This window comes from Nerophis lumbriciformis, linkage group LG05 (assembly GCF_033978685.3).
Source record: "Nerophis lumbriciformis linkage group LG05, RoL_Nlum_v2.1, whole genome shotgun sequence".
NCBI lineage: Eukaryota > Metazoa > Chordata > Actinopteri > Syngnathiformes > Syngnathidae > Nerophis > Nerophis lumbriciformis.
The window spans coordinates 47,751,095-47,767,571 of NC_084552.2; the positions used below are offsets into that span (position 1 = coordinate 47,751,095).

At 38.3% G+C, this 16,477-nt stretch overlaps 1 protein-coding gene and 1 long non-coding RNA gene across 2 annotated transcripts in view; one reads left to right on the forward strand and one right to left on the reverse strand.

Annotated features, from left to right (window-relative positions):
• LOC133605989 (uncharacterized) overlaps positions 1 to 4,267 on the forward strand; it is a 104,176-nt gene extending 99,909 nt beyond the window's left edge. The window contains exon 4 of the long non-coding RNA XR_012050473.1: positions 4,122 to 4,267. This is a non-coding gene — a long non-coding RNA (uncharacterized lncRNA). The remainder of the gene's footprint in view (positions 1 to 4,121) is intronic.
• Positions 4,268 to 4,419: 152 nt separating this feature from the next.
• Positions 4,420 to 16,477, reverse strand: part of plxna4 (plexin A4) — a 381,909-nt gene continuing 369,851 nt past the window's right edge. The window contains exons 29-32 of the mRNA XM_061959460.2: positions 16,301 to 16,470; positions 11,871 to 12,083; positions 7,840 to 7,990; positions 4,420 to 7,766 (exon numbers count right to left, since the gene is read on the reverse strand). Of these exons, the coding sequence (XP_061815444.1) occupies positions 7,671 to 7,766; positions 7,840 to 7,990; positions 11,871 to 12,083; positions 16,301 to 16,470 (630 nt within the window). The 3' untranslated portion in view covers positions 4,420 to 7,670. The remainder of the gene's footprint in view (positions 7,767 to 7,839; positions 7,991 to 11,870; positions 12,084 to 16,300; positions 16,471 to 16,477) is intronic.

Sequence of the window (16,477 nt, forward strand, 5' to 3'; positions counted from 1 at the left end):
TGCCTCCACCCCTCTTCCTGCTTCACCTCCTTGCCATTTCTCAGCCATTCCTCCCAGTTGACTGGCTGCTACATGGAGGGTGACACCGGGCCAATTCAATCTCACGTCTGTCCCCCCCGCCATCAAGCACTGGAGTACCCCTGCCACTTAAAGGAAATAGACCCCTCTTTTAGCTCGGGTTTACTATACACAACATTTAGATTAACGATGGACTGAATGAAGCAGCAATTTGCGTTAGCCGCTTTTGGAATTAATTCCTTTTACCTTATTTTTCGGGATATAAGCCGCTACTTTTTCCCCCCCTACGTTTTACACCCTGCGGCCTTTAAAAGGGTGCGGGCAATTTTTTGTATTCAACAAATGGTTTTAAACACCAACGGAGACACTGAAAAGGTGCGCTACGGCGCCATCTTTTGGACGAGTTTGCTCGCTTAAAATGTACTTCTTATTTCGTGCCTTGAACCGGAAGTATATCCCGTTTTTCCTATTATTCATCTACATACTTGCCAACCTTGAGACGTGGGGGGGTGTATATATTTTCAAGTATTTCTTATATATATATAATCCGTTCATGAATGAGTATATCCGTTCGGCCACCGTGTTCAATGGAGAAGTCTGATCTCCAAAAGTTGCAAGCAGCATACCCCTTCCCCTTCGAGCTGTCCTGGATGAACTGAAATTATTTTTTCCAATCATTTTGGAACTTGCAAGCGTACTTCTTCTTCTTACTCGTCGTCGCCATGAACGTCTCTCCTTCGTTCTTCTGCTTCGTCTCTGTTATGTTTTTGGACATTACTACTTGCCGTAGTTTTGAAGCAATGCATGATGGGAATCCGGATGTTGTGCGTCAGTGTATTAACGTGCCGGCTGGAATAAACACACGCTGAGAAATAGCTCCGTGCCTGCCTACTTTATGGGTTATAGATAAACCTATGGATAACGGAGACATATATAATACCGAATTTCCTTGAATTAGCGCCGGGGCGGTAATTAATTTAAAACCTCTTCTCACTCCGGTGCTTACCAAAGGCATGCGGCAAATTTAGGCCTGCGCTTATAAATTTGAGTGTGATGTAAGGATACGATCATGAAACGCACATTTAATAAAAAAAACGTCATTATGGTCTTACCTTTACTTATAAATGAAGTCCATGCGCCGCTCCTTCTGAACAAAAGCATCGATAACTTGTTTATAGAAGTCTTCCTTATCTTTCTTCAGTTTTAAAAGTCTCTCTGTCTCGATGGAGATCTTCCTTTAATTATTACCTCCTGCTTCGATTGGAAGTCCAGTTTAGAAAACTGTTGTTGTCACTTCTTCTGCAGCCGAGTAGTCGCAGGAATGATCCCTGGGATCACTAGCGCCCTCTACCACCACGAGGCGGGAGTCATTTAATGACTCATATTTGACACACGCAGCTATATTAATAAAACATTTTTTCAAAATAAAGCGCTATGAAAGACGCAACTCCAACAACAAAAAGTCAGCTCTCTACCACTACACACTAACACAATATTAATAATAAGAATTGCAATTATATAATAACACAATATTGATATTGTTTATTTAAAGTGTATTTTACAATTTTTAAAAAAATAAATTAAGCATTTCCAGCATGTAAATAACAATACTACAGTAGTATTGGCCACGAGATGAGACTGACATATGTGTATAGAAGGTAATAAACTGAGCAGTTCCCTCCTTACTGTTCTTTTAAGCATATTCAATAGCTTGGACCTTAAATCCTACTTTATCTTCTTCCCTTTATGCGATTTTAAATGATTGAAATTAGCCTCCTCCATTTTGGAAAATGATGCCTTGAAAGGTGAAGTGTCACTCGTGACGGGACGACTTTGACCCGGCGGTAAAAGGAGGCATATGCTAATTATTCTGCTAAACAGGTTTGACCCGGCAATAATTCTAAGTATGCGCTAATTATTTTGCGAAGCGAGTTTGACCCGGCGGTAAAACGAGGCATGCGGATAATATATACCCGGCGGCAATTCAAGGAAATACCGTAGTCTCCTTTTCAGGTGAGAGAGGACGCTAAATGCAGTGCCTTTAAGGCACGCCCCCAATATTGTTGTCCAGGTGGAAATCGGGAGAAATTCGGGAGAATGGTTGCCCCGGGAGATTTTCGAGAGTCTCCCGGGAAAATCGGGAGGGTTGGCAAGTATGTTCATCTATAGCAGCGATTCTCACACTGTGGTACGTGTACCACTAGTGGTACGCCAAAGGATCACTTCATTAAAGTACAGTGTTTTCTTTCCCTATATTCAAACACAGTGTTACTGTTCAAATCGTGTGTAATGTTACAGTGGCCAAACATATTTAATATACTTCTTAATTAAAATCTCTGCTTCTTTTTGAATGAATACTTAGGCCTACTTTGCTACTGTATTTTCATGTTGATCATTATGGTGGTGCCTGGTGAAAAAAGTGTGGCAATCACTGCTCTATAGCGTTTCTACTCGAAAGCATTCTACATTTAAGCATTCTCCAAGCAACGTTTGTAAGATTTTCAATATAACTAAAACAATTCACCCTTACTAAATTGTGCCATGTGTGATGGCAACAGGAGCGTTTTCATGCATCTTTGTTCTTGCTATTGTAATGTAATCAGCATGGTTAGCATTAGCGAATATGCTGACATGTTTGCGAGTGTCTGTGTTAGTATTATTCATTTACAATGGCATTATTTTTTGTTATTGAGTCTGTTTAGCTGATTGGAGAACTAGCTTCCGCATCGAATGGGTCCATGACGATGACTTCTGTTTTGTTTGATCAGCTGTTTTACTGCCTTATTACTGGCACCGTTTGGAAACAATTAAGGTATGTAAATAAACATAAACCGGTATATATCTGTGGCTTATGGTCTGGTGCGGCTAATATATATACAATTATTTATTCATTCTAAAATTTGGTGTGTGTCTTACTTACCAGTGTACTTTGTAGCGCGGAAAGTACGGTATAAGATCTGCAAAATCTATGATCATCCATTTCATTGTTTGTTTAAAATGACCTAAAATGCATACGTGGCTACCATTGAACTAATCTTTCTTGGATGTGAGACAGTCAGTGACTCAACTGAGAGAACCAATCAGGCAACACGGAAACGACAGGCGCAATATCTCATTATGAACTTTCGCCTGATTAGTAGGACAGTTTTGAGGGCGTGGCTGTTTTCCACCAATCAGCAGGGAGAGGGAGAGAGCAGGTTACTGGAGTGTGTAATACCTTTTTCATGAATAAATAATAATAATAATAATAATAATGGATTAGATTAATATAGCGCTTTTCTAGACACTCAAAGCGCTTCACAGAGAAGTGAGAACCCATCATTCATTCACACCTGGTGGTGGTAAGCTACTTTTGTAGCCACACCTGCCCTGGGGTAGACTGACGGAAGCGTGGCTGCCAATTTGCGCCTACGGCACCTCCGACCACCACCTATCATTCATCATTCATTCACTGGTGTGAGCGGCACCGGGGGCAAGGGTGAAGTGTTCTGCCCAAGGACACAACGGCAGCGATTTTGGATAGTAAGAGGCGGGGAGCGAACCTGCAACCCTCAGGTTTCTGGCACGGTTTCTCTACCCACTACGCCCCGCCGCCCCACATAAATAGGTGATGTTTGAAGATAGAATTAAAATCAAATATAAAATAAAATTACCAGAAAAAATAATTAAATAATTACAAAATATTTAATAAAATAAAACAAATAATTAAATTGTAATACATAAAATTAAACAAATAGAAAAAGAGTATATCGCTGTTATCTGCTGAAATTTCTCATCACACTTTTAAGAATAAATATTTGGTGAATAACAAAAAATCGGGAAACTTTGGTTTCTTAATAAAGTTTATTCTATATTACAAATAGTATTTTGTTCTGGACTGCAAAATAGGAATGCATTATATTTACATACACAGGTATACAATGAATTATAACAAAGTTAGAGAAGCTCACCTTTTATCCCCCTGGGCTGTTTTTCTTTTACCCTCTTGATAAGATACTCTTTCAAATATGGTCTACTAAAGGTATTTTTTTAACATGTTTGCTAATAATACTGTGCTACCAGGACGTTTTTTCAGTTCCTATAAAAGTTTTTTTTTTTTTAAGGTGGAAACTTTATCTGTGCACGCAAAGGAAGATACTGCACGTGGTCACAGGACTCGGACACAATGTTGACCTCAGCTACATGGAAGGCGCCGCTAATTAGCGCAGCCGCGTGCACGTCTTTGATATGTGGAGTGTTTCTGAGGAGGACAACACAGCAAATGCTCGCAAATGAAAGTTCAAGCGTTTTTTTTATCCAAGCGTTTGTTGTCGTTAGGCTTCTGCAGAATGAATAAAGGTTCCACCTTAAAACAATCACTAGAAGTTCCCCCACTTTCTCGCTCTCCAGTCTGTCAAGCAAAATAAAGTCAAAAAAGCACATCATCATCTTCGCAAGGCTTGTTTTTCTTCATTTTTTCCCCTTAAATAAGTTAAATGGTTTTACATGCGCTTAAAAAAAGCCAATAAAAGGAGCCGAGGTGGGCCGCTCGTTCACATTCACATATCACCACACGGGGCACGTTGTCAAGGCAAAGAAAAGGGCAGAGGGTAGAAAGTGGTCTTTCACATCCAAAAAGTCTTAATGTTCTCGTCCCTCCTCCTCGTCTTTGTCTGCAGCTACACTCCATCTGCTTGTGCAAAAACAGGAACCAGGAGGAGCGTCTCCACAAACTGAGGTCAGAAAGTATCACACAGCTTCCCGTCACAATGAAGAAGACAAAAGTTTTTTCTTTTTAGATTTTTCCTCGCTGGCACTTTTTTTGTTTGTTTGTTTGTTTGTTTTGTGAAAATGTCATCAAGCTCCTTTGGTTTTTAGGCTGAGCAACTTTTAAAAAGTCCACACAAGTAAGAACATCCCGGGGCGTCGGTGCTTTTTACCCCCTTCTTGTTGTCGTTGTTGTTGTTGTGCGCGTCTGTGCATGTTGTTTGTTCCACAGTGTGCTTCTGAGAGGGAGTCCACTTTTTTTTTTGTCTTAATAGCGAGCCATGTAAGCCAAACGGAAGCAGGGATGCTAATGCTAATAATCAAAGTGCGCTGGGCAGTTTGTCCCTCCTGAGCCCTTCTTACTCTCCAAGGGTGCGTTCACACTTTGTTTGGGTTCAAAACAGGACACACAACACTTCTTTGACATACCTCGGTTTTCCTACGCCCCACTTTTCATATGACTCACTTTTGGAGGAAACTAGTCCGCCTGCGTATCATCCTGTGGAATCGAGTGCCCAAAGAACCCCACGCGTTAGCACGACTGCAAAATAAGCCACCGAGGGGGTCAAAGAAATCTTTGATAAAGAAGGTGAGAAACACTATTGAAGTCAAGAAAGAACACAAAGTACAAAAGTACCGTATTTTACGGACTATAATGCACACTAAAAATGGGACAGTGCGCCTAATGTCTGTATTCATTCTGGCTTTGGAGCAATTTTATTTGGTACATGGTGTGATAATAACTGTGAGCAGTAGATGGCGGTCACACATAAGAGATATGTGTGGACTGTAGGTTGAAGCCTGTTCAATAAATGAGCAAGTACCCGTAAGCAAGCAACACCAAAACATTCACTGAGAATATAGAACGTTACACACGGCGTTCAAAAATCGGTCAAAATATTTGATTACGACTTTGGGAAACTACAAAGCCGCACCGCTTAATGGATAGTAGTCAGACGTACTGTGCTTCAACATACAAGTATTATTATGGTGTGTGTAAATACCCCAAAATGGCACCTATATGGAGGCATATTGTTTTGTTTTGCAATATTATGCAAAACCAACTTTTCTTTCCGATTGGTACCTGCTGATGTGCATTTGGGATCTGAATTGTAGTCCGAGCAGTACTCAATAAGCTCCTTCTTTTTTCCTCTATCCTCGTGTTGTGGGGCATTCATCCTCCGCTGTCGCCATGTCTAATATAAAGTGCCGTACAATTCTCCCTTATATCTGTCAGTAGACTCGCTATGGAAGCGCAAAAAAAATACAACAAAGATATAAGACGCTGTCGAAGTGGAGGCACGTAAATAAGACGGCCCACAAAACGGCGCATCTTGAAGAGACGGTCGGAAAGCGTCTTTGAAGATGGTGTGTAAAACATCACCTATGCAATATTTTGACCTAAGACCCAGCATTGCATGTTATGTAGACCACAAGGAAGTGTTTTACATGGAGAAACAAAAAAATGATAAAATGACACATTTGATGCGCCTTATAATCTGGTGTGCCTTTTGCATGAAAATAGACCCGCTCATCGGCAGTGTGCCTTATAATCCGGTGCGCCCTATGGTCCGAAAAATACAATACCTCCCCTCATATTCCCTCATCTGTTCCTCACCTTCTTTGCCAACGAGAGTCTTTACTGTAAAAAAGACGACAGCTCAGTCGCCAAAATTTTACATCAAAATGCAATTTTTTTTTTTTTAAACTGTAAAAACGACAAGATTTGTTTTTTTTTTCCAGTGTTAGATGAAGTGATGCAGTTCATTCATCCATTTTACCCTGCACGCATCACGACAGTCAGATTATTCTCTATTAAACGTTTTGTTTTGATGTTTTTTGGGTGTCTGGATTGGATTCAGTGGGAAAAAATCGCTCCGGTTTTCGCACAATTCAGTTCTCATCGGACGTTGTGAAACAGATTACGGACAAAAACGGAGGTCAAACTGTACTTACATGCTAAAAGAAATGCAATGTCGGTAAAAATACAGGAGTACTCTGTTTTGTTAGTACCGTATTTTTCGGAGTATAAGTCGCACCTGCCGAAAATGCATAATAAAGAAGGAAAAAAAACATATATAAGTCACACTGGAGCCCGGCCAAACTATGAAAAAAACTGCGACTTATAGTCCGAAAAATACGGTAATCAGTTTCAGATGAAAAACCAAATGGTACATTAACCCAGACGATGCACCTAAAGTGAATTATACTGTAAACATGTCAGTTATTAGGATACAAATAAGAGTGTAAGTGTCTCTCCATTTACAGTAATGCACTGTAAAAACAATCCCAGTCCTCAGAATTTTACTGTAAAAATAGCAATGTAGTATTTTCCAATTTACTGTAATTCTGTATATAAAAACACCGTAAAATTCTGGCGAGTGAGCTGCTTTACCATTTTCTTTTACAGTATAGAAGAAGTGGGCCGTAGGAAAATCATCTGTAAGGTTTTGTTGTTAGACTTAGTGATTGGAATATGTCCTTGCTTTGGACACCCGAGTGTTAAAAGGAAGTACTCAGGCGGGTACGTTCGTTTGCTCCAACTCATCAGCGTTCCTTTTAACCGGCAAACACCAGGCGCCTGAACGCACCCTTGGTCTGAATGCAAAATCCAGCTGTGGAAGGTTGCGGAACATTCTCAGGCCCGCGTGTTTGCTCAGTGTAAACTTCTGGTTTGGCTCGCCTGCCACCAGTGCAAATCCTCGAAGGCAACGTAAAAAGTGTCCAGTAGGGGGCAGCAGCAGGGAAAACAAGTAAGGAAGCAGAAAAACAACAGGAACAGGTTTTCGCTCAGGCACGGCTCGGTTTTTAGGACAAGTGTGTGGAGCAGGGATAAAGGGGGGGGGGGCGGGGTCTTCTTCTACTCGGGGGGTCTTCTTCCCAGTGCATGCTGGGAAGTGCGGTCCTCAGCTCTCCAGCGTCATGAAGGCCACCACCTGTTCCAGTTTGAAGGCCAGCCGTTGTTTCCTGGCGGCGTCGTCCTGCTCCAGCGCACACACAATCTGCCGTGCAGGAAGTAAAGAGGACGTGAGCAGGAAGTGTGTGCCGGAGAGAGGAAGTGGCGGTCAGACGTACCTCCTCCGTGTATTTTCCCACGTAGGAGTAGATCTCACTCAGGGAACTCATGCTGTTGAACTCGTTCATGTGCATGCGCGACTGCTCGGCCAAGTAGGCGTTCATGTCCTGGTCGCTGATGGCCGGCATCTTGTTGATGTCAGAGTAGTACCTGAGCACACGTTAGCATTGCTGGTTAGTGTCCGGTTCAAACACTGATGACATCTATTAAACAAGACAAGAAGCAAAGAATCAAACAGAGACAGAATTCAATTTGGCTCAGTGAGGAGAAACGTGTACATCTGTACCCTTGTACAGTGTCATTACGCTCTGCCAAAAGATTGTACGCCTCCTTCTTTTATGTAGACCTTCCCTGACCACAGTTGCTTCCAAAGGGACAGGGGTCGTAAACAGCCATCGTCTTTGATTACAAAACAGTTCAAAAGAAAAGGTCGGTTCAAAAAAGAGGTCGTAAAAGAGTTCAAAAAGAGGTACGTAAAAGAGTTCAAAAAAGCGGTGCCTGGAGGGGAGTCAGGCCCTGCTTCCTCTGCGCTTTGTAGTTCTTGGGTCACGACAATATATTTCTGTTGATTACAATACATGAAAGAAACAGAACACCTTCATGTTGCTTTCCATCCTACACAGTGGAGTTTTACAAGCCTTCTTCTTGGTAGGTTCAAAGACATGTTTTTGCTTCTCGCCGGGCACTCAATGTAACACAAAGTTTTTGTGATAACTTACAAACAATTATTCTAACGGTTAGCACCTGCTAATTCTTTTGCTTATTTCTAATGCAACTGGAGGTTTTTTGTTTTTGGACGTGTGCAGCATGACATGACAGGAAGAAAGACATGATTTACATTTACATTTTTTGCAGTAGATCAATGAATATAGGGAATGGTTTTGCCATTTAAAGGATCTTTGACTTGTGTTTTTGCAGTAGGTTTTTACAAACGGCTTGGTTTTGTCAAATAGAGGATCTTTTTTGTGACGTTCGTCATTAAAATGGCTGATTATTTTGTCATACAAAGGATCTTTGACTTGTGTTTTTTCAGTAGGTCATAAAAATGGGATGATTTTGTCAAATAGAGGATCTGTAAAGTGTTTTTTGAAGTTAGTGATTAAAAATGGGAGATGATTTTGTCATATAAAGGAACTTTGACTTGTGTTTTAGCAGTAGGTTATTAAAATGATATATTATATTGTCAAATAAAGGATCTTTGGGTAGTGTTTTTGCAGTAGGTCATTAAAAAGAGATATTATTTTGTCATATAAAGGATCCCTTGGCTAGTGTTTTTGCAGTAGCTTATTTAAAAGAGATATATTGTCATATAAAGGATCTTTGGTTAGTGTTTTTGCAGTATGTCAATAAAAATGGTAGATTATTTTGCCATATAAAGGATCTTTGGCTAGTTTTTTTGCAGTAGGTCATTAAAAAGAGATATTATATTGTCATATAAAGGATCTTTGGCTAGTGTTTTTGCAGTATGTCAATAAAAATGGTAGATTATTTTGTCATATAAAGGATCTTTGGCTTGTGTTTTTGCAATAGGTCATTAAAAAGAGATATATTGTCATATAAAGGATCTTTGGCTAGTGTTTTTGCAGTATGTCAATAAAAATAGTAGATTATTTTGTCATATAAAGGATCTTTGGCTTGTGTTTTTGTAGTAGGTCATTAAAAAGAGATATTATTTTGTCATATAAAGGATCTTTGGCTAGTGTTTTTGCAGTATGTCAATAAAAATGGTAGATTATTTTGTCATATGAAGGATCTTTGGCTTGTGTTTTTGCAATAGGTCATTAAAAAGAGATATATTGTCATATAAAGGATCTTTGGCTAGTGTTTTTGCAGTATGTCAATAAAAATAGTAGATTATTTTGTCATATAAAGGATCTTTGGCTTGTGTTTTTGTAGTAGGTCATTAAAAAGAGATATTATATTGTCATTAAAAGCATCTTTGGCTAGTGCTTTTGCAGTAGGTCAATAAAAATGGTAGATTATTTTGTCATATAAAGAATCTTTGGCTAGTGTTTTTGCAGTATGTCAATACAAATGGTCGATTATTTTGTCATATAAAGGATCTTTGGCTAGTGTTTTTGCAGTAGGTCATTAAAAAGAGAGATTATATTGTCATATAAAGGATCTCTGGCTAGTGTTTTTGCAGTAGGTCAATAAAAATGGTAGACAATTTTGTCATATAAAGGATTTTTGGCTTGTGTTTTTGCAGTAGGTAATAAACAACAGGATGATGTTGTCATATAAAGGACCATTGTTGCGTGTTTTTGCAGTAGGTCGCTAAAAATGGGGAACAATTTTGTGAGATAGAGGATCTTTGGCTTTTTTTTCGTCACACAAAGGATCTTGGACTAGTGCTTTTGAAGGAGGTCACTAAAAATGGGGAATTATTTTTGTCAAATAGAGGATCTTTAACATGTGTTTCTGCAGAAGGTCATTTAAAATAGGATGGTTTTGTCATATGAAGGATCTTTGACCAGAGTTTGCAGTAGTTCACTTAACACCGGGACTTGTATTAACATATAAAGGATCTTTGACTAGGGTTTTTGCAGGTCATTAAAAACGGGATGATTTTGTCACATATGGAATTTTTGACTTGTGTTTTTGGAGTAAGTCATTAAAAACAAGTTATGATTTTGTCATATACAGGATCCTTGACTACTGTTTTTGCGGTAGGTCATTAAAAACGAGATCAGTTTGTCAAATAGTGGATCTTTGTTGTTTGTTTTTGAAGTTGGCCAATACAACAGGATATTATTTTGTCACATAAAGGAACTTTGATTAGTGTTTTTGCAGTGGGTCATTAAACAAAGGAGATCATTTTGTTATTTAAAATATCTTTGATGTGTGTTTTTGCAGTAGGTCAATAGGAACGAGAATAATTTGTCGAACAGATTATATTTGACATGCTTTTTTTTGGAGTAAGTCATTGAAAATGGGTTATGATTTTGTCATATAAAAGATCTTTGACTAGTGTTTTCACAGGAAGTCATTAAAACGAGAGGAAATTGTCAAATAGAGGATTTTTGCAATGTGTTTTTGGAGTAAGTATATAAAAACGGGTTATGATTTTGCCATACAAAGGATCTTTGACTAGTGTTTTAGCAGTAGGTCATTAAACACAGGAGATGACTTTGTCATTCAAAGGATCTCTGACTCGTGCTTTTTCAGTCTGTCATTGAAAACGGGATGAATGGCTTGTGCAGCCCTTTGAGACACTCGCGATTTAGGGCTATATAGGTAAAAATTTATTGATTGATTGAATTTGTCAAATAGAAGATCTTTGACATTTGTTTTTGAAGTTGATCATTAAAAGTGGAATAATGCTTTGTCATATAAAGGATCGTTGACGTGTGTTTTTGCAGTAGGTCATTAAAAATGAGAGGAATTGGTCAAATAGAGGATCTTTGACATGTGTTTTTGGAGTAAGTAATTAAAAACGGGTTATGATTTTGCCATACAAAGGATCTTTGACTAATGTTTTGGCAGTAGGTCATTAAAAACAGGAGAAGACTTTGTCATTCAATGGATCTCTGACTCTTGGTTTTTCAGTCCGTCATTAAAAACGGGATGAATTTGTCAAATAGAAGATCTTTGACATTTGGTTTTGAAGTTGATCATTAAAAGTGGAATAATGCTTTGTCATATAAAGGATCGTTGATGTATGTTTTTGCAGTAGGTCATTAAAATTGGGATAATGTTGACATATGAAAGCAACGGTTCAACTTCTATTCTCTTTTAAAAAGTCAACAACTAAAAGTGTCGCCGTGATAGCCCAAATACAAAATGTTTTGTATTAAAATATCTTACAACGATCCACTGTGATTAAAAACAAAGGGTCATAAAATGACAGCTCAGCTATATGCCAGCACACTTGTGAGCAAATCCTTTTATAGGCCATTGAAAATTGACTGAAAGTCACTAAAATCGCTTCAAGTCGTACTTGCTCTGCTGCACACAAACAAGTCTCTCTTTCCTCTGGTCTAGTGGTGCTGCCCCCCTGTGGAGCGGCTGAGGAATAAACTGGGCTCACCTCTCCACCCAGCTCTTGTAACTGGGGATGTCCTTGGCGTACAGCAGCTTGTTGGAGGGCGAGTCCTTCCCAAGGCGGTGCTCCGAGGTGGAGCAGGAGTCCATGAAGGTCTGAGCCACCACGGACAGGCAGGCGTCGGTGATGCTGCTCTTGTGGATGTCGAAGACAAACTGAGGGTTCTTGATCACGTTCACCCAGAAACGCAGAGGTAGGCTGCAGATTGACCACAACTTTGTCATCATTTGTCTCATGAATAATGCGACACGCTTCACTACGGCCTCACAATTGTTGCTGACGCAGCACAAACTGCTGCAAGCTGGAAATGCAGTCATTGAAATCTCCACGCCCACTAAGCTATTAAGATCCTGCACAAGAGGATTTGGCACAAAAGGGAAGTCAAAGTCTGCATTATGACTTGGAAATGAATGCAAGAATCTACAGGGATTAGTTGAAGGGATATTTAGGCTGACGTTAAGCCGGCCCAGCTGCCCTATTCTTTGACTTCTTTCATAAAAACACACATAATAATGCACACATAATAATACCATCAAGTGTGCAGGAAATGTCTGTTATTTGCTGCTTTCATGCTGGCTTAAAAATGATTTTTTTAACCGCCAGTTTAAGGATGTAACAATAAACCATATTAATGATAAACCATGGTCACTCTTAAACAGATTACATTTTAACATTTTAAATTGAAATGATTGTACAACTGATTTGATAAATACATACTATTTATTCATTTACTGGAAAAGTAGGTTGGCACGCTAAAAGGCATTATTACACAATGTATAAAAAATAACAATAGATTCATTTTATTGTCATTGTAAATTATATACAACATTTAGTTTAAAGCAGTGTTTCTTAACCTTAGGCCCATTGCTGGACCATGAGCGCCCCCCTTGAGGGCCGTCAAAAAATATCTGTTCCTCAGCTGTAGTCCATATGGGCCGCAGTGGTTCAGTTGTAATACACTTTTTCACCACTTGTGGCAGTAATGACAATATCAAACAAGCAGAAGAAGTCTGGAGCCAAAGTCATAAAGAAGTGTATTAAGCGCAAAATGTATGACTAAATTGGTGAAACTGTACTTCCATTTGCACTTTAATTTTATTGACAGTTTAGTTAAACATAAATTATTATTACTCATGAATTTACTTTAGTTGTATTTATTTTAGGACCGTGTAATTGTATGCAATGTTGTTTTTCATTCATTTTAATGAGTCCTTCCTTTTGCAATATATTTGATTAAAATTTATTTTCTAATCAGCCTGACCTAAGACTTGAAAATAATATTTGTGATTAACACATGCTTTCATATCATTTGACAAGTTTGTAAACTGTAATTAGGTTGGACATAATTATTGAATATGATTAAAATTAAGAGTAAGCTGACTAATTATGTGTTAATACAGTAATTGAGTGGGCCCCGAGCCCCTCTGTCGTGTGAATGTTGGGCCTCAAAGTCAAAAAGGTTAAGAACCCCTTGTTTAAAGTACCAGTAGAGTGGATAAACAAGTTGCCTCTATTTTGAAGCTATTATCTTATATGTCTGATTTATGACAACAAAAGACTTTCAAAGTTTGCAAATGAATAAATATGATTAAAATAGTATCAGTCTCACAGAGATTCCCGAGCTATTTTGAGAAAGCCAGTCACGCCAACAACAATTGCTTTGGGAGAAATTATGATCCAGGACCTTATATTTTTGAGCCTGCTATCAATGCGCCACAAAATAGTTTGTTTGGGTTGGTGTTTAGAATAACAATATCACTCATACTTGGTTAATTTTCAGGTCACAGCATGTAAATAGAGTATTGTTGGAACTTTCTGGATGTTTTTTTTTAAAGGTTTTATGGGCGCAATGGAGGACCCTCGATCTGTTGACTCAATTGTTAGCTATTCATTTATGATTTCGAATGCATCAAAAAAGCCAAGCGTGTGTGTTCTTGTCTTACATAAGGATTGTGAATGATAAACAGCACATCTCTTTCCAATTTTTGTGTATTTCCAGTATGACTGATCTGATAATATGGTCAAGAGTGCAGAAGCGTTACTATCGTGACATAGACTCTACAGAAAATGCAGAAGATATTCGGAGGGGTATATTCAAAATGGCGGACTGAATTTGTGGCATTTTGTGATGTTTATACGGTATTTTTACATAATTTGCTGATTGAAAATACAATTGGATATGGTTTAATGGATACAATGAAACACAATTAAGCATATAAAGTCAACTTGTTTTTTCACTCTACTGGTACTTTAAAGCACAAAGTGAAAACCATACGAAATACATAAAGTCAATTAATAATACGAAATAAATACTGTTTTATTCCTACGTCACATCTACACTTGCACATAATGCCTAAAGATCAAGGCATTATAAAATCCGATATAGTGATCATAAAATAAGCAATTTCTGTAAAAATGTATATTCCACAACATTCATATAATTAATAAGAATATATTTCCACATTATTAATATAATTGATAAAAACATATATTTTCCACATTTTTATAATTGATAAAAAACATATATTCTACAATATTTATATAATTTATAAAAATAATATATATATTCCACATTATTTATATAATAGATACAAAATACTATACATTCCACATTATTAATATAATTGAGAAAAATAAAGTATTTTCCTCATTACTTTTAAAATGTTATCTATCCATCCATTTTCTACCACTTGTCCCTCTCGGGGTAGCGGGGGTGGCTGGAGCCTATCCCAGCTGCATTCGGGCGGAACTGCATTTAAAAAAATGTAATATGTTAATTTTATTGGATTCAATATTATGTGGCTATAATGAGCCAATGAGTAGTGTAGTACCACAGAGTGTAAAATAGTGTAGTACTATATAGTGTAGTATTGCAGAGTGTAGTATAGTGTAGTACTCTATAGTTTAGTACCGCAGAGTGTAGTGTAGTATACTGTAGTATAGTGTAGTACCCTATAGTGTAGTACTGAAGAGTGTAGTATAGTGTAGTACTGCGTCGTGTAGTGTAATACTCTATAGTGTAGTACTGCAGAGTCTGGTGTAGTACTCTATAGTGTAGTACTGCAGAGTGTAATGTAGTGTAGTACTCTATAGTGTAGTACTGCAGAGTGTAGTGTAGTACTGTATAGTGTAGTGTAGTACTCTATAGTGTAGTACTGCAAAGAGTAGTGTAGTACTGCAGAGTGTAGTATAGTGTAGTACTGCAGAGTGTAATATAGTGTAGTACTCTATAGTGTAGTACTGCAGTGTGTAGTATAGTGTAGTACTCTATAGTGTAGTACTGAAGAGTGTAGTATAGTGTAGTACTCTATAGTGTAGCACTGCATAGTGTAGTGTAATACTCTATAGTGTAGTACTGCAGAGTGTGGTGTAGTACTCTATAGTGTAGTACTGCAGAGTGTAATCAGTACTCTATAGTGTAGTACTGCAGAGTGTAGTGTAGTACTGTATAAGTGTAGTACTCTATAGTGTAGTACTGCAAAGAGTAGTGTGGTACTGCAGAGTGTAGTATAGTGTAGTACTCTATAGTGTAGTACTGCAGAGTGTAGTATAGTATAGTACTCTATAGTGTAGTACTCTATAGTACATTACTCTATAGTGTAGTACTGCAGAGTGTAATGTAGTATAGTACTCAATAGTGTAGTACTGCACAGTGTAGTATAGTGTAGACTCTATTGTACATTACTCTATAGTGTAGTACTGCAGAGTGTAATGTAGTATAGTACTCTATAGTGTAGTACTGCAGAATGTAGTGTAGTACCCTATAGTGTAGTACTGCACAGTGTAGTATAGTGTAGACTCTATTGTACATTACTCTATAGTATAGTACTCTAGAGTGTAATGTAGTATAGTACTCTATAGTGTAGTACTGCAGAATGTAGTGTAATACCCTATGGTGTAGTACTCTAGAGTATACTACTGCATATAGTAGTATAGTGTAGTACTGCAGAGTGTAGTGTAGTGTAGTGCTTTATAGTTTAGTGTAGTATAGTGTAGTACTGCAGAGTGTAGTATAGTGTAGTACTCTATAGTGTAGTACTGCACAGTGTAGTATAGTGTAGAACTCTATAGTACATTACTCTATAGTTTAGTACTGCAGAGTGTAATGTAGTATATTACTCAATAGTGTAGTACTGCAGAATGTAGTGTAGTACTCTATAGTGTAGTACTGCACAGTGTAGTATAGTGTAGACTCTATTGTACATTACTCTATAGTGTAGTACTGCAGAGTGTAATGTAGTATAGTACTCTATAGTGTAGTACTGCAGAATGTAGTGTAGTACTCTATAGTGTAGTATTCTAGAGTATAGTACTGCATGGAGTAGTATAGTGTAGTACTTTATAGTGTAGTACTGCAGAGTATAGTGTAGTGTAGTACTGCTGAGCGTAGTGCTCTATAGTGGAGGTGAGCTCACCAGTTGCTCTTCCACGTGTGTCGCACGTGCGGGTCATGAATGCTGTGTTTGTCGGCCTGCTCGTCCAGGAAGTCGAACATGTACTTGATGGCGAGCGGCAGGGCACTGCCCCTGTGCGCCGTGCTGAAGATGGTCTCGAAAAGGTCGTCCACAAACTTCTGCAGCGTTCCCTGGGAA